At 53.0% G+C, this 19,682-nt stretch overlaps 1 protein-coding gene across 1 annotated transcript in view; it reads right to left on the bottom strand.

Annotated features, from left to right (window-relative positions):
• Positions 1-16,766, bottom strand: part of ECE1 (endothelin converting enzyme 1) — a 113,531-nt gene extending 96,765 nt beyond the window's left edge. The window contains exon 1 of the mRNA XM_022552126.3: positions 16,668-16,766. Coding sequence (XP_022407834.1) covers positions 16,668-16,670 — 3 coding nt within the window. The 5' untranslated portion in view covers positions 16,671-16,766. The remainder of the gene's footprint in view (positions 1-16,667) is intronic.
• Between the last annotated feature and the right edge of the window lie 2,916 nt (positions 16,767-19,682).

The following is a 19,682-nucleotide window of genomic DNA, read 5'->3' as shown; positions in this document are numbered from 1 at the left end:
GCTGCTTCCCAGGCCCGGCTGCCACACAGCATGCAGCTCCCGGAGCAAAAATACCCATGTGGGGGTGGGGGGGCCTGGAAAATGTGGCAGCAGGAGGAAGAGAACACATTTCTTGAGCACCTACTGTGTGCCAGTTCTTGGGGTGTGGGTGTGTGAGCACACGCGTGCGCATGTGTGTGTGTGTAGGTGTCTCATCTCTAGGAGAGCAGGGGACCCAGTCCCCAGAGGGAGATCAGGCCTGGGTCCAAGGTCCAGGGGCAATTCCCAGGGAAAAGGATCCTGAAGGGAAAATGGGCTCTGGAACCTGGAGAGAAAAAGGGGGAGCCTGAGCCCCAAAGAGGAAAATGGGGGCTCCAATACAGAGGGAATGAGGTCCATGACAGGGGAGTTATGGCTATCTTGGATCCCGAGAGGCAATACTTTAGACCAGGATGGGGAGGTGGGGAGAGGCCTGCAGAGCTAGAAATTCATTTAATTGAACATCTCAGAGATTTTATTTGCCAGAGTTAATGGCGGGGGGGGGGGCAGGAGGGGGACAGAAATCTTAAATGGCAGCCAGCAGTTTCCAGTACAAGAGGTTTGGATGAGGGGGCATCTCCTACTTCTGGGGAAACCTCACCGGCTGAGGCCCAGGCTGAGGCCCTTGTGTTTCCTTTCTCTCCACGGCAGGGAGCCTCCTCAGGTCCTTGGAAGGCCCCCACCCCTGCCCAGTGAGGGGCCGTGTGGGCACAGCGACTCCAGTCCCCACCCCAGCCCCACTTCTGTGGACTCCTTCAAAGTCTGGGGAGGGCGGCAGCGGGGTGCAGAGGTCGCGGAGAAAGAATCCGGAGGGCAGAAAGCTGCTCCTCCCCCGTTAGATGCTTCAAAGACAGAATCTGTGCCCATAAAGCCTCCCCCTTCTCTGAAGCCAGCAGACTCCACAGCGGGGGAGCTGGGGGGCACAGGGAGCGGGTGTAGCCACCAGAAGGCCTGGAAGAAGAGCTGCAAAAGCAGCTAGCAGGAAGCTGGGCCTTGAGTCAGAGTTTAGCTGGAAGGCCCGCTAACGAGCTGTGTGACCCTGACCCAGAGCAGCTCAATCAATCACCAAGACTGTCAACTCTACCCCTCAGTGTCTCTGTCTGCCTCTCCCTCACCACTACCACGGGATTGGGCTGGACCACCATCTCCCACCTCCATTCCTGCCCCCTCACCCAAGGCCATCTCCACTCGGCAGCCAGAGAGAGTTTAAAAAAAGGCAATTCAGGTCCTGCCATCTCCCTGCTGGCACCCTTTGCAAGGCCAGGTGGACCCTCCACCCTTCCAGTTATAGATGTTTGCCTTTTCTTCCTTTGCAGGCTTAAGTGGGGTCTTTCGGTATAGAAGAAAATTAAGCCTAAACTTTATTGATTTGAAACACACACACACACACACACACACACACACACACACACACACACTCTGTGGCTTTCCATTTTCCACTGCTCTTGGGATGAAGTCCAAGTCTCTCACCTGGCCCACATAACCCCATGGGGCCCAGGCCCTGGTGACCCCTCAGCCTCACCTTGGGTCACTTTTGCTTTCTACTCCAGCTGCACTGAACATGCTATAGGTCACCCACCTCAGGACCTTTGCACATGCCATTATCTTAGCCTAGAATCCTTGTCTATCTTTTTACCTGGTTAATACTTAACCCACCCTTCAGACTTCTTCTCAAATGTTTCTTCCTGAGAGATGTCTTCCCTGCCACTGCTCTCCCGCCAGCCCCTGCCTGGGACGGGCTCCTCAGACATAAGGTCACACAGTATCCTGCTCAAAATCAGAAATCTATGCAATTACCTAAGACCATTTCTGTGTGCTCACCATTCTATACCCTGTGCCTGGCACAGAGCAGTTGCTCAATAAATGGTAGTTACCACCACCACCAATCTTCTCATATTTATCTTCTCTAAGAATCTATGTGGGGGAGTGTGCAAAAGAGGCCGTGTGGGGGCCTGAGAAGAACACAGGCATCAGCAGCTGAGGGATCTGGGTTCTAATTCCAGCTCTGCTTCGATGAGATTTTTGGCTTTGGGTAAGTCACCGAACCTCTCTGAGCCTCAGTATCCTAGCCAATTAATCTAAAGATTAAATTAACACTTACAGCACGTTGATTACAAATGTCTTTATTATGACTGGTAGAGGTCTCTTTCAAGACTCCCCACCTCCTTTTGCATCAATTTCCCCCACCAAGCAATGTTCTGATGGCTGAAGTGACAAAACAAAAGGCCCAGGACAGGGCTGGGCCCAGAGCATACGTGTAATAAGTCAGGATTTCCAAAGTGTGATCATTCGCCCACCAGCGTCAGAATCAGGAAGTTCGCTGGAAATGTAGGTTCCTGTACCCCACTCCAAACATACTGAATCAGAATGTCTGTGACAAGGGCAATGAAATATGCATTTGTCACCGGAATTCCTGGTGATTCTCATGTACACTTGGGCTTGAGAAGCACTGCAGTCAATGCAGTCTTACTGTTACCACTAACCTGCAATTCCTGGGGCCCTGATTAGAAGCCCATAGGTTATGTGGAATGGGGGTGAAAGCATCTGTCACCAGAAAGGCACAGGCCTATCATGAACTGTTCTGCTTCCTCATGGCTTAAAAACGTAAGCACAGGCCTTGGAGTTAGACAAGGTGAGGAACAAATTCTGGACTCTCTACTTGCCTAGCTGTGTGACCCTGGACATGCAGCTCAACCTCTCTCTGTTGCCTTCTGCAGATGTAAAATGGTAACAACCAACCTCTAACTGCCGGGGTTGCTGGAAATGATCTGAGGAAGTGCCTTATGCAAAGCTCATTTCAGGTGCTGGGGGGTGGGGAGATGCGGAGAGCTGCAAAACAAAACAGGAAATCCTTCACCGACTCCTCATGCCTCTTTTGATGCCACAGGTGCACCGGAGGTGGAATCTGTGTGTCCTTCTCAGGACACAAGTCCTGGCCATCTAGAGAGGGCAGAGACTCTCCATGCAAGGCTGGTCAACCACCCACAACCCTTGCAGAAGGGGTGCGTAGCAGGGTTTGCGAGGACAGAAGCAGGGGTTGGATGGGAAATGGCTGGACAGTTGCCCAGGGCCCGCACTGAGTGGCCCAGGACCAGAAGAATCACCCTCCCAAGGCCAGGCCTCGCAGGGCAGTGGAGCCAAGCATGCCACGGTGGGTGACAACACAGACTCTGGAGACAGACTCTTCAGGTTTAAATTTTGGCTCCGCCACTACTGGCTCTGCCTGGCTGGTGAACTCCTAATCATCCTTCAAGATCCAACTCAAAATGTCACCTCCCTGGGCCAAGTTAGTCATCCATTCCTCCAGCCTTTAAAGGCTGTCGCCTTTCACTTGTGGCCAGTTGACTTGTCTATCTCTCCCACAGGCCTAGGAGCTCCTTGAGGGCAGAGATACCCCCATACCTGGCACAGAAGATGCATTCGGCAAATATTGGTTCAGTCTGAATTCCAACTTTTTCAGCCTTCTGAGTTCCCTTCCTCACCCCACTAAATGCCTCTATTCTAATCCCTGTTCCTCTCTCAGATACAAGGCCTTTGTTTTCCAGGGTTTCAACTTCCAGATCCCTTTCTCCTGAAAGGACATCAGCTCAAGCCAGAGCTGATGCTTAAGGGAGGATATACAGAAAGACCTCATATTAACTTCTTAATCTTTGCTGGCTGCAAAGGACTCCCATGGAAGGGGAAGCAGTCAGGATCTGCGAGACTGCCTAGTCATAGGACTGTGGGGGACAGTCAATTACAGACAAAGCACTCTAGTGTAGTGGTTAAGAACTTGGGCTCTGGGCTTCCCTGCTGGTGCTGTGGTTGGGAATCCGCCTGCCAATGCAGGGGACACGAGTTCGAGCCCTGGTCCGGGAGGATCCCACGTGCCGCGAAGCAACTAAGCCCATGTGCCACAGCTGCTGGGCCTGTACTCTGGAGCCCGTGAGCCACAACTACTGAAGCCCGCGTGCCTGGAGCCCGTGCTCCGCAACAGGGATGCCACCACAATGAGAAGCCCATCCACAACTAGAGAAAGCCTGTGCGCATCAACGAAGACCCAACGCAGCCAAAAATAATACATAAATAAATTTTTAAAAAAAGAATACCTAAAACACCTAAAAAAAAAAAAGAACTTGGGCTCTGGCCAAACTGTCTGGGGTTCAAATCTTGCTCTACCACTTATTGGCTCAGAGAGATACATTACCTCTCTGTGATTCAGTTTCCCCACCTCTAAAATGGGGATAATAATAAATACTTCATAGGGCTGATGTTATCAGTTAAGAGAACTGATAACATAAAACACTTAGCACTGTGCCTGGCACACAGTAAATACTCAAGAAACATGATTATCTTTTTTTTTTAACTTTTATATTGGAGTATAGCCAATTAGCAATGTTGTGAGAGTTTCAGATGCACAGTAAAGTGACTCAACCATACATAAACATGTATCCATTCTCCCCCAGACTCCCCTCCCATCCAGGTTGCCACATAACATTGAGCATAGTTCCCTATGCTATACAGTAGGTCCTTGTTGGTTATCCTTTTTAAATATAGCAGTGTGTACATGTCAATCCCAAACTCCCTAACTATCCCTTCCCCCCACCCTTCCCCCCTCCCCCCCCGCCCCATAACCATAAGTTCATTCTCTAGTCTGTGAGTCCATTTCTGTTTTGTAAATAGGTTCATTTGTATTATTTCTTTTTAGATTCCACATATAAGTGATATCATACAGTATTTCTCTTTCTCTGCCTGACTTACTTCACTCAGTATGATGACCCCTAGGTCCATCCATGTTGGTGCAAATGGCATTATTTCATTCTTTTTCATGGCTGAGTAATATTCCATTGTATATACGTACCACATCTTCTTTACCCATTCCTCTGTCAATGGACATTTAGGTCGCTTCCATGTCTTGGCTACTGTAAACAGTGCTACAAGGAACACTGGGGTGCATGTATCCTTTCGGACCATGTTTTTCTCCAGATATATGCCCAGGAGTGGGATTGCTGGGTCATATGGTAATTCTATTTGTAGTTTTTTAAGGAACCTCCATACTGTTCTCCATAGTGGCTGTACCAATTTACATTCCCACCAACAGTGCAGGAGGGTTCCCTTCTCTCCACATCCTCTCCAGCATTTATTGTTTGTGGACTTTTTTGATGACGGCCTGATTATCTTTATGTAATAGCTGAGACCAGTAAACGCTATGGCAGGAAAGAACAAAAGGATTATGGAAGAAAAATCAAAGGTAGGCAGAAGTTAATACATCATTTCTCCCAAGGAATCATCAAGTGTCACCAACCCCAGAAGTTTTCTCTGAAGTAGCCTGCCTGGCCAGTGCTGACCATGCTCAAATTGGATCAGAACCACGGTGCCTAGCTTCCCCTGTGGACTGTGAGCTCACTAAGGCAGCCCTGCGTCTGCATCTTCTCCCACACCGTCTAGAGCATGGGGTGATGCGGAGTAGGCTTGTGGGAAATGTCTGCCCACAACATGGGCATAAACAAGCTCACAATATGACCCGAGTCCCTGACAAAGGTCTTTTCAGGAAGGCCCAATTCACTGGTAAGGCAATACAACTCTGTTGCCCATGGTGCAAATCCCTACAGAACCCAAATCCCTTCCAAGCCCATCCTTGCCAGGTGCTGGGAATACAGATGTAAAGAGGCAGGGGCTCTGCTCCTTCAGAACTCCATCCAATAATAAAATCAGTTAACATTTACTAGGCACTTATGGTATGGATCCCAGATTATGATGGGCACAGACTCTGGCTCTTTACAAGAATTATACCGCTTGTTTAAACAGCTGTATGAGTTTAGTACTATTATTCTTACCATTTCACTTAGGCAGAAAGAGAGGCTAAGAACTAAAGGGATTTGCCTAAAGTTGCTCAAGTAAATGCAGAGCTGGGATTCAAACCCAGGCAGACCGGCTCTTGATCTGCATTGGTGCAGGAGACAAGAAAGAGTGGGAAATTCCGTCCAAGGTGACTTGTAGCCTGATAGAAGGCAGTCGGGGGTGGGGAATGAAGGGGGCTGAGGGACAGTCTCCTTCGTCCCTCAAAGGGGATGGGTGGGCCGGGGACCGTCAAGAAAGTTTGTGGAAAGAGGAACAGGCTAATGGGTTTGGGACATACATATGTCAGTGTTGTAATTAGTACTCCCATCTCTCAGAGTCAAGTGCTGAATACGCACCACACGTGCTCTGAGCACATCTTCCCCCGTTTAATGTTTGCAAACACCCCGGAGCGGGTTGTTTACCCACTCTACAGATGGGAAACCCAAGGCTCAGAAAGGAAAACTTACCTGCTCAAAGGTCCTTTACAACAAATAAGTTGTGGAGCCAGGGTTCAAGTTCAAATTGATACCTCAACCCCTGCTCTTGGCCCCAAGGCCATGCTGCACAAACAGGAATCAGTGAGTGTGTAGTAAGGACCTGGCGCAGAAAGTGGGAGCTGCCTAGGGTTCCATCCCGGGCCTGCATTTAATGCCTGTCTGCTCCCTATTCAGGCTGCAGGCAGACAGAATAGCTCCAGCCCACCTAAGCCTTTCACGCATGCACTTGTGTGTGTGTGTGTGTGTGTGTGTGTGTGTGTGTGTGTATGTGTTGGGGTGGTGGTGATAATTAAGGGCCTTGTTAAAGGGTCTCCCAACTATACGGGGAAGTAAAATAAACCAGCAGTGAGGTAGGCTCATGATGGGAATCTCCTCACCTCCCCAGCCTAACTGCGCTCACCAGAACTAGAAAACAGCGTAAGCGAAGCCTAGCATGCAGCAGGTCTCTCCAGCTCTTCGCGAGGCTCAGGATGACAGAACTGCAATAGCAATGTTATTCAATCCTACTATCATTACGTTATGGACAGCTCCCGTTACCGAGGACCCACTATGTGCACATCCTATGAGCTTTACAAGAATCATTTCAACCACTCTTTAAAACACCATGAGAAAGGAATTACTATCATCCCATTCCACAGGGGAGAAAACCGAGGCTCAGAAACAGTCTCTGGCCCAAGATCACCCAGCTAGAATTAAGTGGCAGAGCTGGGACTAGAACCCAGGTCTATCTGGCTCTGAAACCCACATCTTAACAGAAAGAGCACCAAATTAGGAGTCCCGGAAGTCAGGGTCTAAGTCCTGCTTCTAACTCGTGTGGCCTTAGGCAAAGCCTCTTTCCCTTTCTGAGGCTTTGTCTCCCCGCGAAGAGGTTGTTCTAGATGATGTCTACGTCCCACTTCCATGTAGATCTTCTGAGACTCTGTGAACTCCCATGCCCTCCCTCTTCCTTCCCTCCACCCGCGGAAGCCCGGCAGGATACCGAGTAACCACCCACTCAGGGGCAGAGAAAAATGAAGTACTGCTTTCTCGTGGCCGCCTCCTGCCTCAGACCAGCCCGGGACACCCAGGAAACACCAAGCCACAGGATTTCCTCGAGCCGGGCCGTGGGAGCAGCAGCCCGAGGGCAGAGGAGCTAGGCGTGCCTTTGAGGCCATCACTTCCTCCGCCTCACTTCTCGGCAGGGTGTGCGGAAGCGGGGGAGGCAGGCCCTGGCTCTGTGCCCTTCTGGCTCCAAGTCCCTGGGTCCTCAGGGCCTGGGGTGGTGGGAAAGGGGTCACTTTGGGAGAATCCCAAGCTCCCCCTGGAAGGCTGAGTTCAAATGGAGGCTTTAAGACAGGTCTATCTGGCTCCAAAGGCAAATTTTGCCCACCATGCTCTGCTCAGGAACATCCTGCAGCACCTGGGATGCCCCCACTACTGCTCGCCCGTCCTCTGAAGTAGCTGCTGACATCCCACATCCTAGAGTAACACAAGCCTCCTTGCCCTCAGGACAGGAGAAAGTACTGAGGCCCACTCTCACCAGACACTGGCCTCCCTGCCTCACTCCTGCCCCCTACAGGCCATTCCCCCACACAGCAGCCAGGGCTTTTCTAAAACATAAACCAAAACCCGAGTCATCCCCTACTTGGAGCCCTGCAGTGGCTTCCCGTCACTCTAAAAATGAAATGCCAGCTTCCCCCCATGCTTGACAAGGCCCTGCAGGACCTGGCCCCTCCACGCCCACCTCTTCCTACCCACTTCCCCCTTGCTTCCTCTGCCCAGCCACATCGGCCTTCCTGCCACTCATAACGTGCCAAATCCCTCGTCCCTACCTCAGGCTCTTTGCGCCTGCTGTTCCTTCTGTTTGGAACTCTCCTCTCCCGCATTTTTGCCTGGCTTCCCCCTCCTCATCCTTCCCCGGCCGTCTAGAGCATCCCACCCCCCACCTCACAGCCACATTGTTTTCTTTTCTTTCCTTTCTCTGAAGTGATCTTTCTGGTTGGTTGGTTTGTCTGTTTAGTCTCTGGCTCCCTCCGCTAGAATGTAGCTCCTTAAGGGCAGGGATTTTGCTGCCCCATCCACCTCTGTCCCCACAATGACGCAAGACCTCATTTCATCCTTATAACCCTGCCGATGAGGACTCAGGAGCTCAGAGAGGTGGAGAGACTTGCCCAAGGTCACAAAGCCCAAAGTGGCAGGATACAGACCCAGGTTTGCTCCATCGCCTTTGCAAAGCCTCCATGGGTGGGGCTCCCACGGCCAGAGGCCTGCTCTGGGGGGCTCTCACCCAGGGAGGACTGATTCACAGTGAGGTGCGTAGGGAGGGTACCAAGATGAAGAGCCTACCCACACTTTCCCAAATGGTCCTTTCTCAGAGGTACGGGACAGCTGGGGTTCACAGGTGGCACAGGGGCAACCTGGAGGTGGAAAAGCACAGAGTAATTGGGAGCAAATGGCTCCCAAATGAGGGGAGCCTACCAGAAACTGGGGAGCTGCAGAAACCTCAATCCACACAGTGTTTTGCAGAAGGGGAAACTGAGGACCAGGAAGGGGAAGGGACTTGCCTAAGGTCACACAGCCAATCAGTGGTAGAGCCTCATGGCCTGGGGTCTCCAGGGCCAGGACCCCCTCCCTGCCCTGAGAAATGACAGACGCCTAGATAAAGCTCAGGCAGGGTCTAGGCAGAGCCCCCAGCCTGGAGCTGCCAGCCCCTGACAGCAGAGGCAGGGCCGACAGTGTGGATCTGAAGCATTAAGACAAAGAAAGGACTCAAATTCCATCCTTCTTCTGAAAACATTCATCAAGAAAGTACACTAGGTTAGGCCATGGGGCCCTGGGCAAAGAGGTGAACAGTACCCTCCTTGGAGAACTGTGTGGCAGTTTCTAGGAAAGTTAAATATGCACTGACCCTACGGCCCGGCAGTTCAACTCCCAAGACCCACCCAAGAGACACGCACAGGAATGTCACAGCTGCCCAAACTGGAATCAATTCAAATTCTCATCCACGGACATTTACATGCACATCTACCCAGTGGGATGCAATAGAGCCTAAAAAGGCCCAGATACTGGCAACAGCATGGAAGAACTACAAACGGTCAGTATTGACTGAAGCTGAAGGAAACCAGACCCAAGCGCACATACATATGAATTCATGCAGATAAGGTTAAAAATCAGGCAAAACAGAGTAATGGAAAGTAGGTCAGCAGCCCCCTGTAGCAGGGGGATCGACAGAAGGGGGCACATGGGAACTTTCTGGGGCAGTGGAAAGCTTCTTATATTTTGATCTAGGGGGTGATTATGTAGGTGTGTACATTTGTAAAAACTGAGCTGTACAAGATGTGTGCATCTTATGCAAATTATACCACAATTTTAAAAAAATGTGCCATCTTGTCCTCAAGAAGTAACCCACGCAAGCAGCATCAGGACTGGCGTGTGGTTCTCGTGAGGCTGATACCGGCTGAGCCCCCTGTATGTGCCAGGACCGAGCTGGGTTCTTCCGAAACAGCACCTGACGAAACAGGCCCAGCATCTGCATATCAGCGACGAGGAAAACACAGCTCGGAGAGGCGACATGCGGTCCAAGGTGAGAGAGCAAAAGGCGCGGGAGCCAGGCTTCAATCTGGGCCCACTGGCCTGTAGGTCCACTTCTGCTGGCCGGCAGCTGCCTCGTCCCGTGCCTCCTCCTCTCCAGGGTTGGAGGGAACAGTCCTGTGTGTACTGGACTCGGAGCTTCTGTGAAATAGCTGCTTTGGAAATGCATCCTTCCTCCCCGCTCTGCCTCCTCCACCTGTCCTTGCTGCTCTCACTGCCACAAGTCTCGGAGGTCAGTCCTGGACCTCCGTCCAAAAAAGGAGCCTCGTGTGTGTGTGTGTGTCTGTGTGTCTGTGTGTCTGTGTGTCTGTGTGTCTGTGTGTGTGTGTGTGGTGTTAACCAAGGGGCTTTTCCAACCCTTGGGTTCCCCCAGCCCAGCCAGTGGCCCCAGAGTACTAGGAGGGCTTGAGGTTACAGTCCCCACCCTTGGCTCCAGTCCCCAAGTGACGCAACCCAGCGTCTGGATTCAGAGAATCATAAAATGTTTCTCTGGAATAACGGCCACCGCCACCATCGCTCAGTTCTTACCCTGTGCCAAAAGCTATGCGCATTAACGCGTCATCTCGTTAACCCTCACCAATGACCCTCCAAAACAGGTATGTTAGGATCTCATTTTACAGATGGAGAAACGAAGCTCAAAGGGATTAACTGACTTGCCCACAATCTCACAGTGAGGAAACGGCAGAGCTGGGATTCAAACCTCGTCTGGCCAACTTCACGCCTGTGCTCTGAACCGGAGTATTATGCTTGTGATCCTACAGGTCACAGCTGAAAAGGCCCCTTGAATCGGTCTATCCCAGCCATGTCATTTTACAGATGGGAAAACTAAGGCTCAGGAAGGGAGAGTGTCTTGCTCAGGGCCACACGGAAAGATAGAGGCAGAGCTGGGCTGGAAGCTACATGTATCTCCACCCTTGGCCTTGCCTTCAGTGACCAGAGCGGCCTGGAGCAGGCCATGTGCACCCAGAGGGGCAGCGTGTGGGAGGCAGAGGCTCTGGTTCCAGGCAGAGGTAAATATTGACATGACGGTGTTTACACTTGTAACCCTACTCCTCCTGGCTGCCACCCGCCCCGCTCCTGCCTACAGCCAAGGAGGCAAAGGAGCTTGTGGGGAGGAGCCCAGGGAAGGCGAGGCTTATGTGTCAGGCTCACACTCACGGGGGCATGTGGTCAGGAAGCTTGGGACATCTCCAGTCAGGGGCCACTGGAGACGTGGGCCAGGGCCCCTGGGGCAATGCCGGGAGCTGGGGAGCTGGGGGTCTGGGCGGGGAAGCACAGGCCTGGGTTTAAGTCCTAGCTCTGCCACTGACTGGCAGTGGGACTCAAGGACAGTTGGTGAGTGGGGAGGAGAGGACTTCACTGTCAAGCGCTGTGCAAAGGTGAAAGATAATCAGTATTTCAGCCTGGCCAGCGTCCAGCCCCAATCAGCTCCCAATGCCTCTGGCCACTGCCCAGGAGTCCCATCCCGGTCCTCAGGGGGCTTTCCCAGGAAGGAAGTTTCTGCTAAATTGAGTGGTAGTTTGGGACTGAAGCCAGAATCTTGAGGAATCAGGAGGCCGCTGCCCAGTTCCAGCTCCTAATTCCCTAAGTGGCCGTTGGGCACCAGCTTTCACAGCTCTGTAATGGGGATAAACCTACTTCCTGTGGTTGGTGTGACAGTCAGAAGGGTTACATTTAAGTGCCAGGCACATGGTAGAGGCTCACTGTACCCCTCAGTCTTCCCTCCTGTAAAATGGGGACGTTGAATTAGACGGTTACAAATCCCCTTTTAAAACAAGCATTCGAGGTTTTAAGGAGATCTAGCAGCCAGGCCTACCTCCCTATCTCTGGGCCCTGACATTGGGTCTTCCCTCAGCTAATTTCCTGAATGTTCTCCAGAAACTTGTTCCTCTGTTTCCATCTCCCCTGTCGGTAAACCGCCCCCCACCGCCCACCTCGCCAGGAGCCTGTGGGGAGGAGGGAGCCATTCTGAGGCTTGTCAGCAAGCTGAGACAGGCCAGCGGATATCCCAGGCACCCCATCCTCAGGGCCGCTGGGGAAAGGGCAGAACCCTCAGGGCCTAGACCCCCAGCACCTCTCACTGGCAATGGGGTTCAGTCAGCGTTGCTTGCTCATTAAACTTTGCCCCCCAGACTATAACTCTTTAAGGACAGGAGAGTATCTCCTTGTTGTCATGTCTCCAAAGCTTGGCTCCTAGGAAGCATTCCATTCCACTAACTGTTGCCATATGAAGCAGCTCAGATGCCGCCTCCTCTGGGAAGACTTCCCTGATACACCTCCACGGCCAGGGTGACTCTGGAGCTGCATCCCTGTTTTCTACCTTGTTTCAGAGCCATTCAGAAGCTTCACCTTTCTCTCTTTTAGGTCAAAGTTCTTGGAGGCCAGGAGCCCCGCTAGTTATCTGCCTGAAAGCATGAGAAGAGAAAGGTCAATGTCCACAGGGCTGTGGGACCTCTGTGGCCACAGCTCCCTCCTCTCCTCACTGCCCATTCTGGGCAGCATGATGGGGGTGTGGTGTGGGGTGGATGGGGCAGTGACTGGTGTCCAGACTACTGTCATCTCTCCTAGGGCCACTCTGGCAGCCTCCTAAATGGTCTCCCAGCCTCCAGCCTCACCCCTCCTACCCATTCTCCAGAAAGCAGCCTGTACCATCATCTCAAAACGCAGACCTGACCACATCACTCCTCTCACTGCCCTTAGGATCGAGCCCCGAATTCTTAACCTGGCCCTCCCTGCGTGCGCCTGCCCCGGGGCCACCTCCCAGCCTGCAACTGAATTAACTCCCGAGTGCACCATGTTTTGTCCCATCTCCCACTTACTGCTCCCTCTGCCTAGAATGTTCATTCTTTAGGCTACAACCTTAATGTCACGTCCTCAGGGAGCCTTTCCTGATCCCCAGGCCAGGTTGCCCTATCTGCTCCTCGGCACCCTGCGAGTCTCCTTGGTAACAGAAATCACACTGGTAATTTCCTGCTCCATATCTGCCTGCCCACCAGACTGTGGAAGACAGACCTACCCGTCTCGTTCACACCACCCACAGCCCCAGCTCCTGGCATTATGCCACGCATACTTGTTTGGTGAATGAATGAATGAACGAATGAATGAATGAATGCAGCACTCTGACGGGGGCGAGCTGCTTAGCTAGTCAACCAAAAAGAAAAAATTGAGGGGAACGAAAAGTCGTAAACATTTGCTGATGGTTCCTCCCTCGCTGTCATCGAAGTGTGGACTTTAGCCGACCTGCTTATGTCTTGGCTGACGCCTGAAGCTTTCTACTGAATCCACCCTGTAGCCCTCTTACTCCTCAAATCCTGCTGCTCTCCTGGTCTCTCCAGTTCTGTCTGGGAAACAATGTACTTATTCTTTAACAAAAGTTAACAACATGCCTATTTACCAAAATGTTAGGAATAACCCAGTTATGAGCACAGGCTCTGGCCACACCGGGAAAGGTACTCCTGTGTTCCGGGAACCCCCTACAGCCTGGTTCAGGGGGGATGTGACTGGCCTCCCACCTTTAATTAATAATACTTTTTCCCTCAAGTGCTTAATAGGCAACGAAGCATGTCTACATTGTATCTTACAGAAGGAGCAGATCTGCCCCACTTGGTAGGAGAGGAGGTGTAGAAAGAGGGAATAATTGATGCAAAGTCACGCAGCAAGTTGGTGGTACATCCAGTATTCAAACCTAGGAGCTGGACCTGTCCTCAACTCAGCCACTTACAGTAAAGATGATTCCCAACCCTTAGCTGTGGCTTTGTGCTCAGCCCCTAGTTTGGAATGTAAAGGAACATTCTCAAGGCGCCACAAGAGTGGACTGGCAATGCCGGGTTGGGCCTCCTTCCCCCAACCTGTCCATCTGGTAACCCTCCAAACATCTAGGAGGTCTGTGCCTGCTCTGGTACTATCTTGCTGTGTGACCCTGGGCAATCTCCTTCACCCCTCTGTGCCTGCTGCTGGGCAGTATGGGGACAGCCAGAGACAGGAGACACAAAAAGCCTCCTGAGAACCCTCATGTCAAGCCTGCACTGGGGGGGGTCTACTTGAGGTCTTTGAGAACAGCGCTGACTCCCTGCCAAGGGGTTAGAGACCTGGGTGGGGAGCTTGGAACCATCAGGGAGATTGAGCCAGGACAACAGGAAACAGCCCACACACTCTCCAAAGGAGCCCCACTAGGAACCCAGGGGCCAGGGGAAACTTGGCAACGATGGAGGGAACGCTGAATTGTTTAAAACCCATGGAGCAGGAGATCCAAGGAATAAACACTCTAGCGGCCCTGAATCACCCCCACCTCAGGAATGAGCACAGGGACTAGGGTTTAGGGGAAACCAAAATGACGGGGGCCAAGGAGGCCTGACATCGGCCTCCTCTGCACCCACGTGCGGTGGGCCAACAATCCACAGTGGAGTTCTGGTTCCTCGGTCTGCCTAAGCCTCCAGCCATCCAGCCCCATCAGCACCCCTTGCCCACTCTCTCTCCTCTCTCCTGCCTCTCTGATGCCCAGGTGTCAGGCAAGTCCCATTCAGGCCTCTCCCGTACTCCCACACCTCTGGTCCCTTGCTCACACAGGTTCCCCTAGCTGGGATGTTCTTTCCAACTCAGATGCCACCTGCTGGGTGAAGCTTTCTCTCACCTCTCCATACAGAAGGGAGCCCTCACCTGGCAGGATCTCTCTACCTCTCCTAAAGATATGCCACCTAGCCTGAGGACTGCGTGGACATTTATGAACTGGTGTTTACACACAGTGTTTACGACTGTTTTCCCCTCCCTAGACAGCGCTTGGCATATAGTAAGTGTTCAATAAATCTTTGTTAAAAGGTGAGCCAATGACCCGTTCTCTAAGTATCACTCTTCCCTTCTCCCCACAACATGATAAATTTTAGTCCTTCTTCCAGACTTAGCAAATAGGTTAGATGTCAGGCAGAACTTCCCACCTTGAGCTTAAGGTTGTACAAGAAAGGAAAGTTAGCTGTACCTGAGCAAAGCACTCTCACTGGGCTATCTCACTCTGTACACCATCCCTGTGAGATAAGACCCATCACCTCGCTTCACAGACAAGGAAACTGATACTGGGAGGTGATGACGTAATTTGTCCCTCTGGGGAAGTAGAGGAACTAGAATTCAAATCCAAATCTGTTTGATGCCAAAGCCAGGGGCCTCTCTGACAGGTTGGGAGGCTTCTTAGGTTGTAAGGCTCAGAAAAGTGTCACCAACGCAAGGTGACCTCTCTTTCTTTACTGATTTTTAAGCAGAAAACAGTTCTCTTTCTGAGTAACTTAGGTCAGGGTGGGCTTGGAGGCAAAGTGGATGATATGACCTCAACCTCAACGACACCCTTTTTATTTCCCATATACTGAGACCTTAAATCAAGTGCCGGTCCGCGGGGAGTGAGCACCCTACCGCTGAAACTGTTCAAGCAGAGCAATCCAGGGGCAGGTTCCTGATCTACGAGGTGGGCTGGATCCAAGATGGTCTCTAAGCACCTTTGGGTGCGGAGTCAAGCCATACCTGCATTACTACTGACTCCGGAGAGGCAGGTGGTGCAGGGGAGGTGGACACTCGTGGAGTGAGAAAAGAGGGGACTGGCTTGGAGGGAAGATGAAAGGGATGTTGTAAGGGCACTCCAGCCCTGGGCAGAGTAGGGGCTGGTCCTGGGGAGCCCCTGGGGGGACTCGTCAGTCTACAGGGGGTCCCATCCTGCCCCCACCCGGGCCCCCACAGGCTTGGCAGCATTGCCACGGAGAAGTGGAGGTGGCTGCATCCCCAGGACTGGAAGCCACCATCACTGGCACGTGTCCTCCTCAGGCCCTACATGGTGACCTGTATCCACTCCACAGGGTACAGAACTGGACTAGAGAGAGAATCAGAGGGGCCTGTCCTTGGGGAAAGAAGCCACAGAGAAGTAGGTGGCCTTGGCCCCCAAGATGGAGAGGTGATCACTGGGCCCCAGAGAGATATTGAAAGGTCTTAGCTTTCCTTCCAGAGACAACCCTCCTCTCTAACACAGCCTCAACAACTCCGGCCCGACCAAATGGGTTTCTCTCCTAAGGCTTCAGAAACCCCCCTGAAATCCCCATGCCCAGCTCCCTTCTCCCCGGTACCACTGCCCATCCAAGTCAGTGCTTGGTCTCAGCAACCCCCTCCTCTGAAGACCCATTACTGGGAGATGCTGGGGAGACCAGATCGCTGGGCCTAGGGTCCCCAAGTGGCCCCTGGACTCTGACAGCCGTCAACCTGGCTGCCCAGCCTCCACTCTCAAGCCCCTAGGGGAATACTGGATCCACAGTCCCAGGGCGCCCAACCTAGCCTTATGAATGCGCTCGGCGCCGCCACCCACGATGCCCCAAGCCGAGCCCCAGAACCACCTCAGAGGCCCGGGACACTCAGGTCCTACCGAATACAGCCTCTTCAGATTGCCCCCGACCCCCTACGGAACCAGCCGAGGGTCTCCAAGCCCAGCCGGGTCCAGGGATTTCTGGACGCCCCAGCCCAGAACCGCACCAAGGGACCCCGAACCGAATCGGCCACCCCAAGACCTCCAAACCCGGCCGGGTCCAGCCGCCCAGAACCAAGCTCGGCGCGGCCGCCCCCGATGGGACCGAGCGCGGCGCCGCCAGGCGAGCCGAGCCCTGCCCGCGCGCCCCCCAACTCCACGCCCTCCCAGGGCTGCTGCCTGCGCTCAGCCCCCGCGAGCCGGGCGGGCCCCGAGTCCCACTCCGGCGCCGCCGCGGGGGACCGTCAAGGCGGGCCGGGCGCAGCACTCACCATAGCTCGCGCGCTTCGCTCCGGCCCCGCGCTGCTCCCCGGGCCCCACTACCAGTTCCCGGCCGCACACCTCGGACGCGGCGGCTGCGTGCCGCGGCAGCGCGCTGGCGCCCCGAGGCTAAGCGCGGCACCGGCGCCGAGTCCCAGGAGGCGGGCCCGCCGAGGGGCCAATGGCGGGGCGCGGGGCCCGGGCAGCTCAGCCAATCACGCCCGGGGCCCGCCTGCCCCGCCCGCGCCCGCGTCTTAACCCTCTGCGCGCTGGGACTGGGGCCGGGGCTGGGGCGGCGTGCGGACCTCCGAGGGCAGAAACGGGCTGGGTCTCCGGCTTCAGGGTACGGGGTCCAGACCTCGCCGAGACCGGCTCGGGGCTGGCGGAGCCCGGGGAGCGGCTCAGCTGTGTCAGGTGCGCGGCGCCGGGAGCCTCGGCGACCTTTGTCTCCTGCCTGGCGCCAGCAAGGAGTGTGACCCAGCGTGCTGCAGCTGCGTGTGTGTGTTTATGTGGTGTGTGTGTGTGTGTGTGTGTGTAAGAGGGGAGGAGGAGACAGAAAAAGCGGAGAGGCGGATGGATCCCGCGTGCCTGTGTGTTTATGTGTGACGGAAAGGCAGAGACTGACTATTTCGGAAGTTTGTTACTGCCTGCTTCCGTGTGTGTGTGTGGGGTGTGGGTGTGTGTGTGTGTGTGTGTGTGTGTGTAAGAGTGAGAGAGGGTTGAGAGGAGAAGGTAGAAGGGAAGCAGAGAGAAGGCTGGATGTTTCTCCATGCCTTTACGTTTGTATGGCAGAGGAGAAACTGTCTCTACATGTGGTTGTGTAACTGCCTGAGTGAAAGAGGTGTGTGTCTGTGTATTTGTATGAATGTGTGATCTGTACTTTTGGGGCCTGTTTTGCATGCACGTTGGTGTGGTAGAAAGAGACTTTGTGTCCCTGCTGTAAACAAGTGGAGCCCAAACCCCTCTGGTGTTGTGGTGTAGCATGTGCACATGAGAGGGGCAAGGCTGTTATTTGGTACAACTGTGTGTGTAGCCCAGTTTGCAAAAAAGAGAGAGAGAAAGATTGTGGGTGAGGTGAAAATGTGTGTTTTGTTTATGTGACTTTGTGATTATCTCTATGTTGTGTTGAGAAAGAGAAACTAATATGCAGGGGCCATGATAAGTGGATGTTTAGGAGAGACAAAGACATTCCAGAGGAGATGGTGTTTGGGCTTTGAAGGATGTATAGGAGTTCATGAGGCCAGAAGGAAAGACCTGGGGAATCTTGCCTACCAGTCACGGGAGACAGAGGTGGATTCTGGAAGACAGGGCATCTACTGCCAGCCACCCCTGGTCAGGAGCTGGCCCAGAGTGATTCTGACCATGCAGAGGAGGGGTCTGGGCACACAGTGCAAGGTTACAAAGGGACCATCTGCTCCTGGGCAGTGTGTGTGGCCACCTGGAGGGCAGGGAGGGAGCTGTGGAAATAACTCTCCCTGTTTCCATTCAACAGCCCTCTGAATTCTCCAGTGTGGAGGGAGGGAGACAGGGAGGAGGCCACTTGTCAGCATTCACAAAGCTTGTTGAGTGCCGCAGACTAGAAAGGAGGGGTGGTCCCTGCCCAAAAGGTGACCAGAACTTCTCTGGACCTGGATGCCCAGACCCTCTTTCCATCCTGGAGGACTGGTAGCTTATACCGTCAGCTGCCCAGGCCTGGGCTGGTTTCAGATTCCTGACTATTCCTGGTTTCACATTTGTGACCATTCCTGATGCCTGGAGGGACATTCTGAAATCCAGGGAGACACGAAAATGGAACCAGTTATCCTAGCTTTCCACTTGCGAGCGGTGTGATTCTAGGGGATTCCCTTCTCCTCTCTGAGCCTCAGTTTTCTCCTCTGTAAAATAGGATTTGTAATTCCTGCCTACCCCCCAGTACTGACGTGAAGATTTAATGAGTTAATGTACATGTGGGCCCTCTGTAAGCTATGAACCACTGGAAAATGTTAAGCGTTGCTCCATTTATATGAAGTTCAAAGCACTTCGATGCTGTCAGAAGTCTGGCCAGTGTTGCCTTTGGGGAGGGAATGACTGGAAAGGGGGCAACAGGGGGACTTCCGGCTGTTGGTAAGGTGGTTTTGGGATGGAAGGACTGGGGACAGGGCTGTGTTCAGTTTGTGAAGACGCCTTAGGATCTGTGCATTTTTTTCTGTATATGTTATACTACAACAACATGTTCCAAAAAAAAGAAAAGAAAGGTCAGGCATCCTGACCACATTTTATTCACTCAGACGATGGGCATTCTGGAATGCTCTATCAACGAGGCAGGAACCGGGCTGAGTATTGGGGCTACAACAGTGAACATGATGTGATCCTGACTCTATGAAGAAAAGAGGAGAAAGGGCGTGGCTTTCTCACCTCTGAAGGGGGCACATTGGCAGGGGAGGGGCTTGTCCAGAGCCACTCCCTGGGCTGGCAGCAGAACCAGGACTAGAATGAGGGACTCCTAGTGCTATGGCTGAGTCTCTTCCATTCCACCAGGCTGCCTGGGAGAGACAGGCCCTGGTCTTATGCTGCTCAGGGGAGAACAGTGAGAAGGTTTGCTGCTAACTCTGACCCTAACCTCCAGCTCCTTGAGGATCCTCAGAACTCACCTCCACCAAACAGCCTTCTAGGAACAGTTCTATTCTATAGATGCTATGATTCCCACCCCAGCCCCATGTTACAGGTGAGGAAAATTAATGTTCAGAGAGGGAAAGTGGCTTCCCCAAGGTGGCACAGCCAGTCTAAGAGGATTTGGTCCTTTGCTGGCATCATGCTGCTTCTGTTGACATTTGTGGGCTTGCTGTGCTCTCTGACAGAAACCTGGGTGGTTGTGTGGAAGGAAACATGTTTTCCTTGTCAGGCTCCTATAGACTGGATGGTGAGGGTGCTTCCTCCAAATATTCAGGTTTCTGGGCACAGCAGTCAGAGCATCAGGGCTCAAACTGGCAGAAGAACTCCCTTAAACTGAAAAGTACGGGGGTAGAGCTAGCTTTAGTCATGGCTGC

Source organism: Delphinapterus leucas, chromosome 1 (genome assembly GCF_059928025.1).
Source record: "Delphinapterus leucas isolate spDelLeu-1000000601 "Yukka" chromosome 1, BTC_Dleu_Yukka2, whole genome shotgun sequence".
NCBI classification, from domain to species: domain Eukaryota; kingdom Metazoa; phylum Chordata; class Mammalia; order Artiodactyla; family Monodontidae; genus Delphinapterus; species Delphinapterus leucas.
Note: the sequence above shows the minus strand (reverse complement) of the source record. Positions and strands in the feature narration are given on the sequence as shown.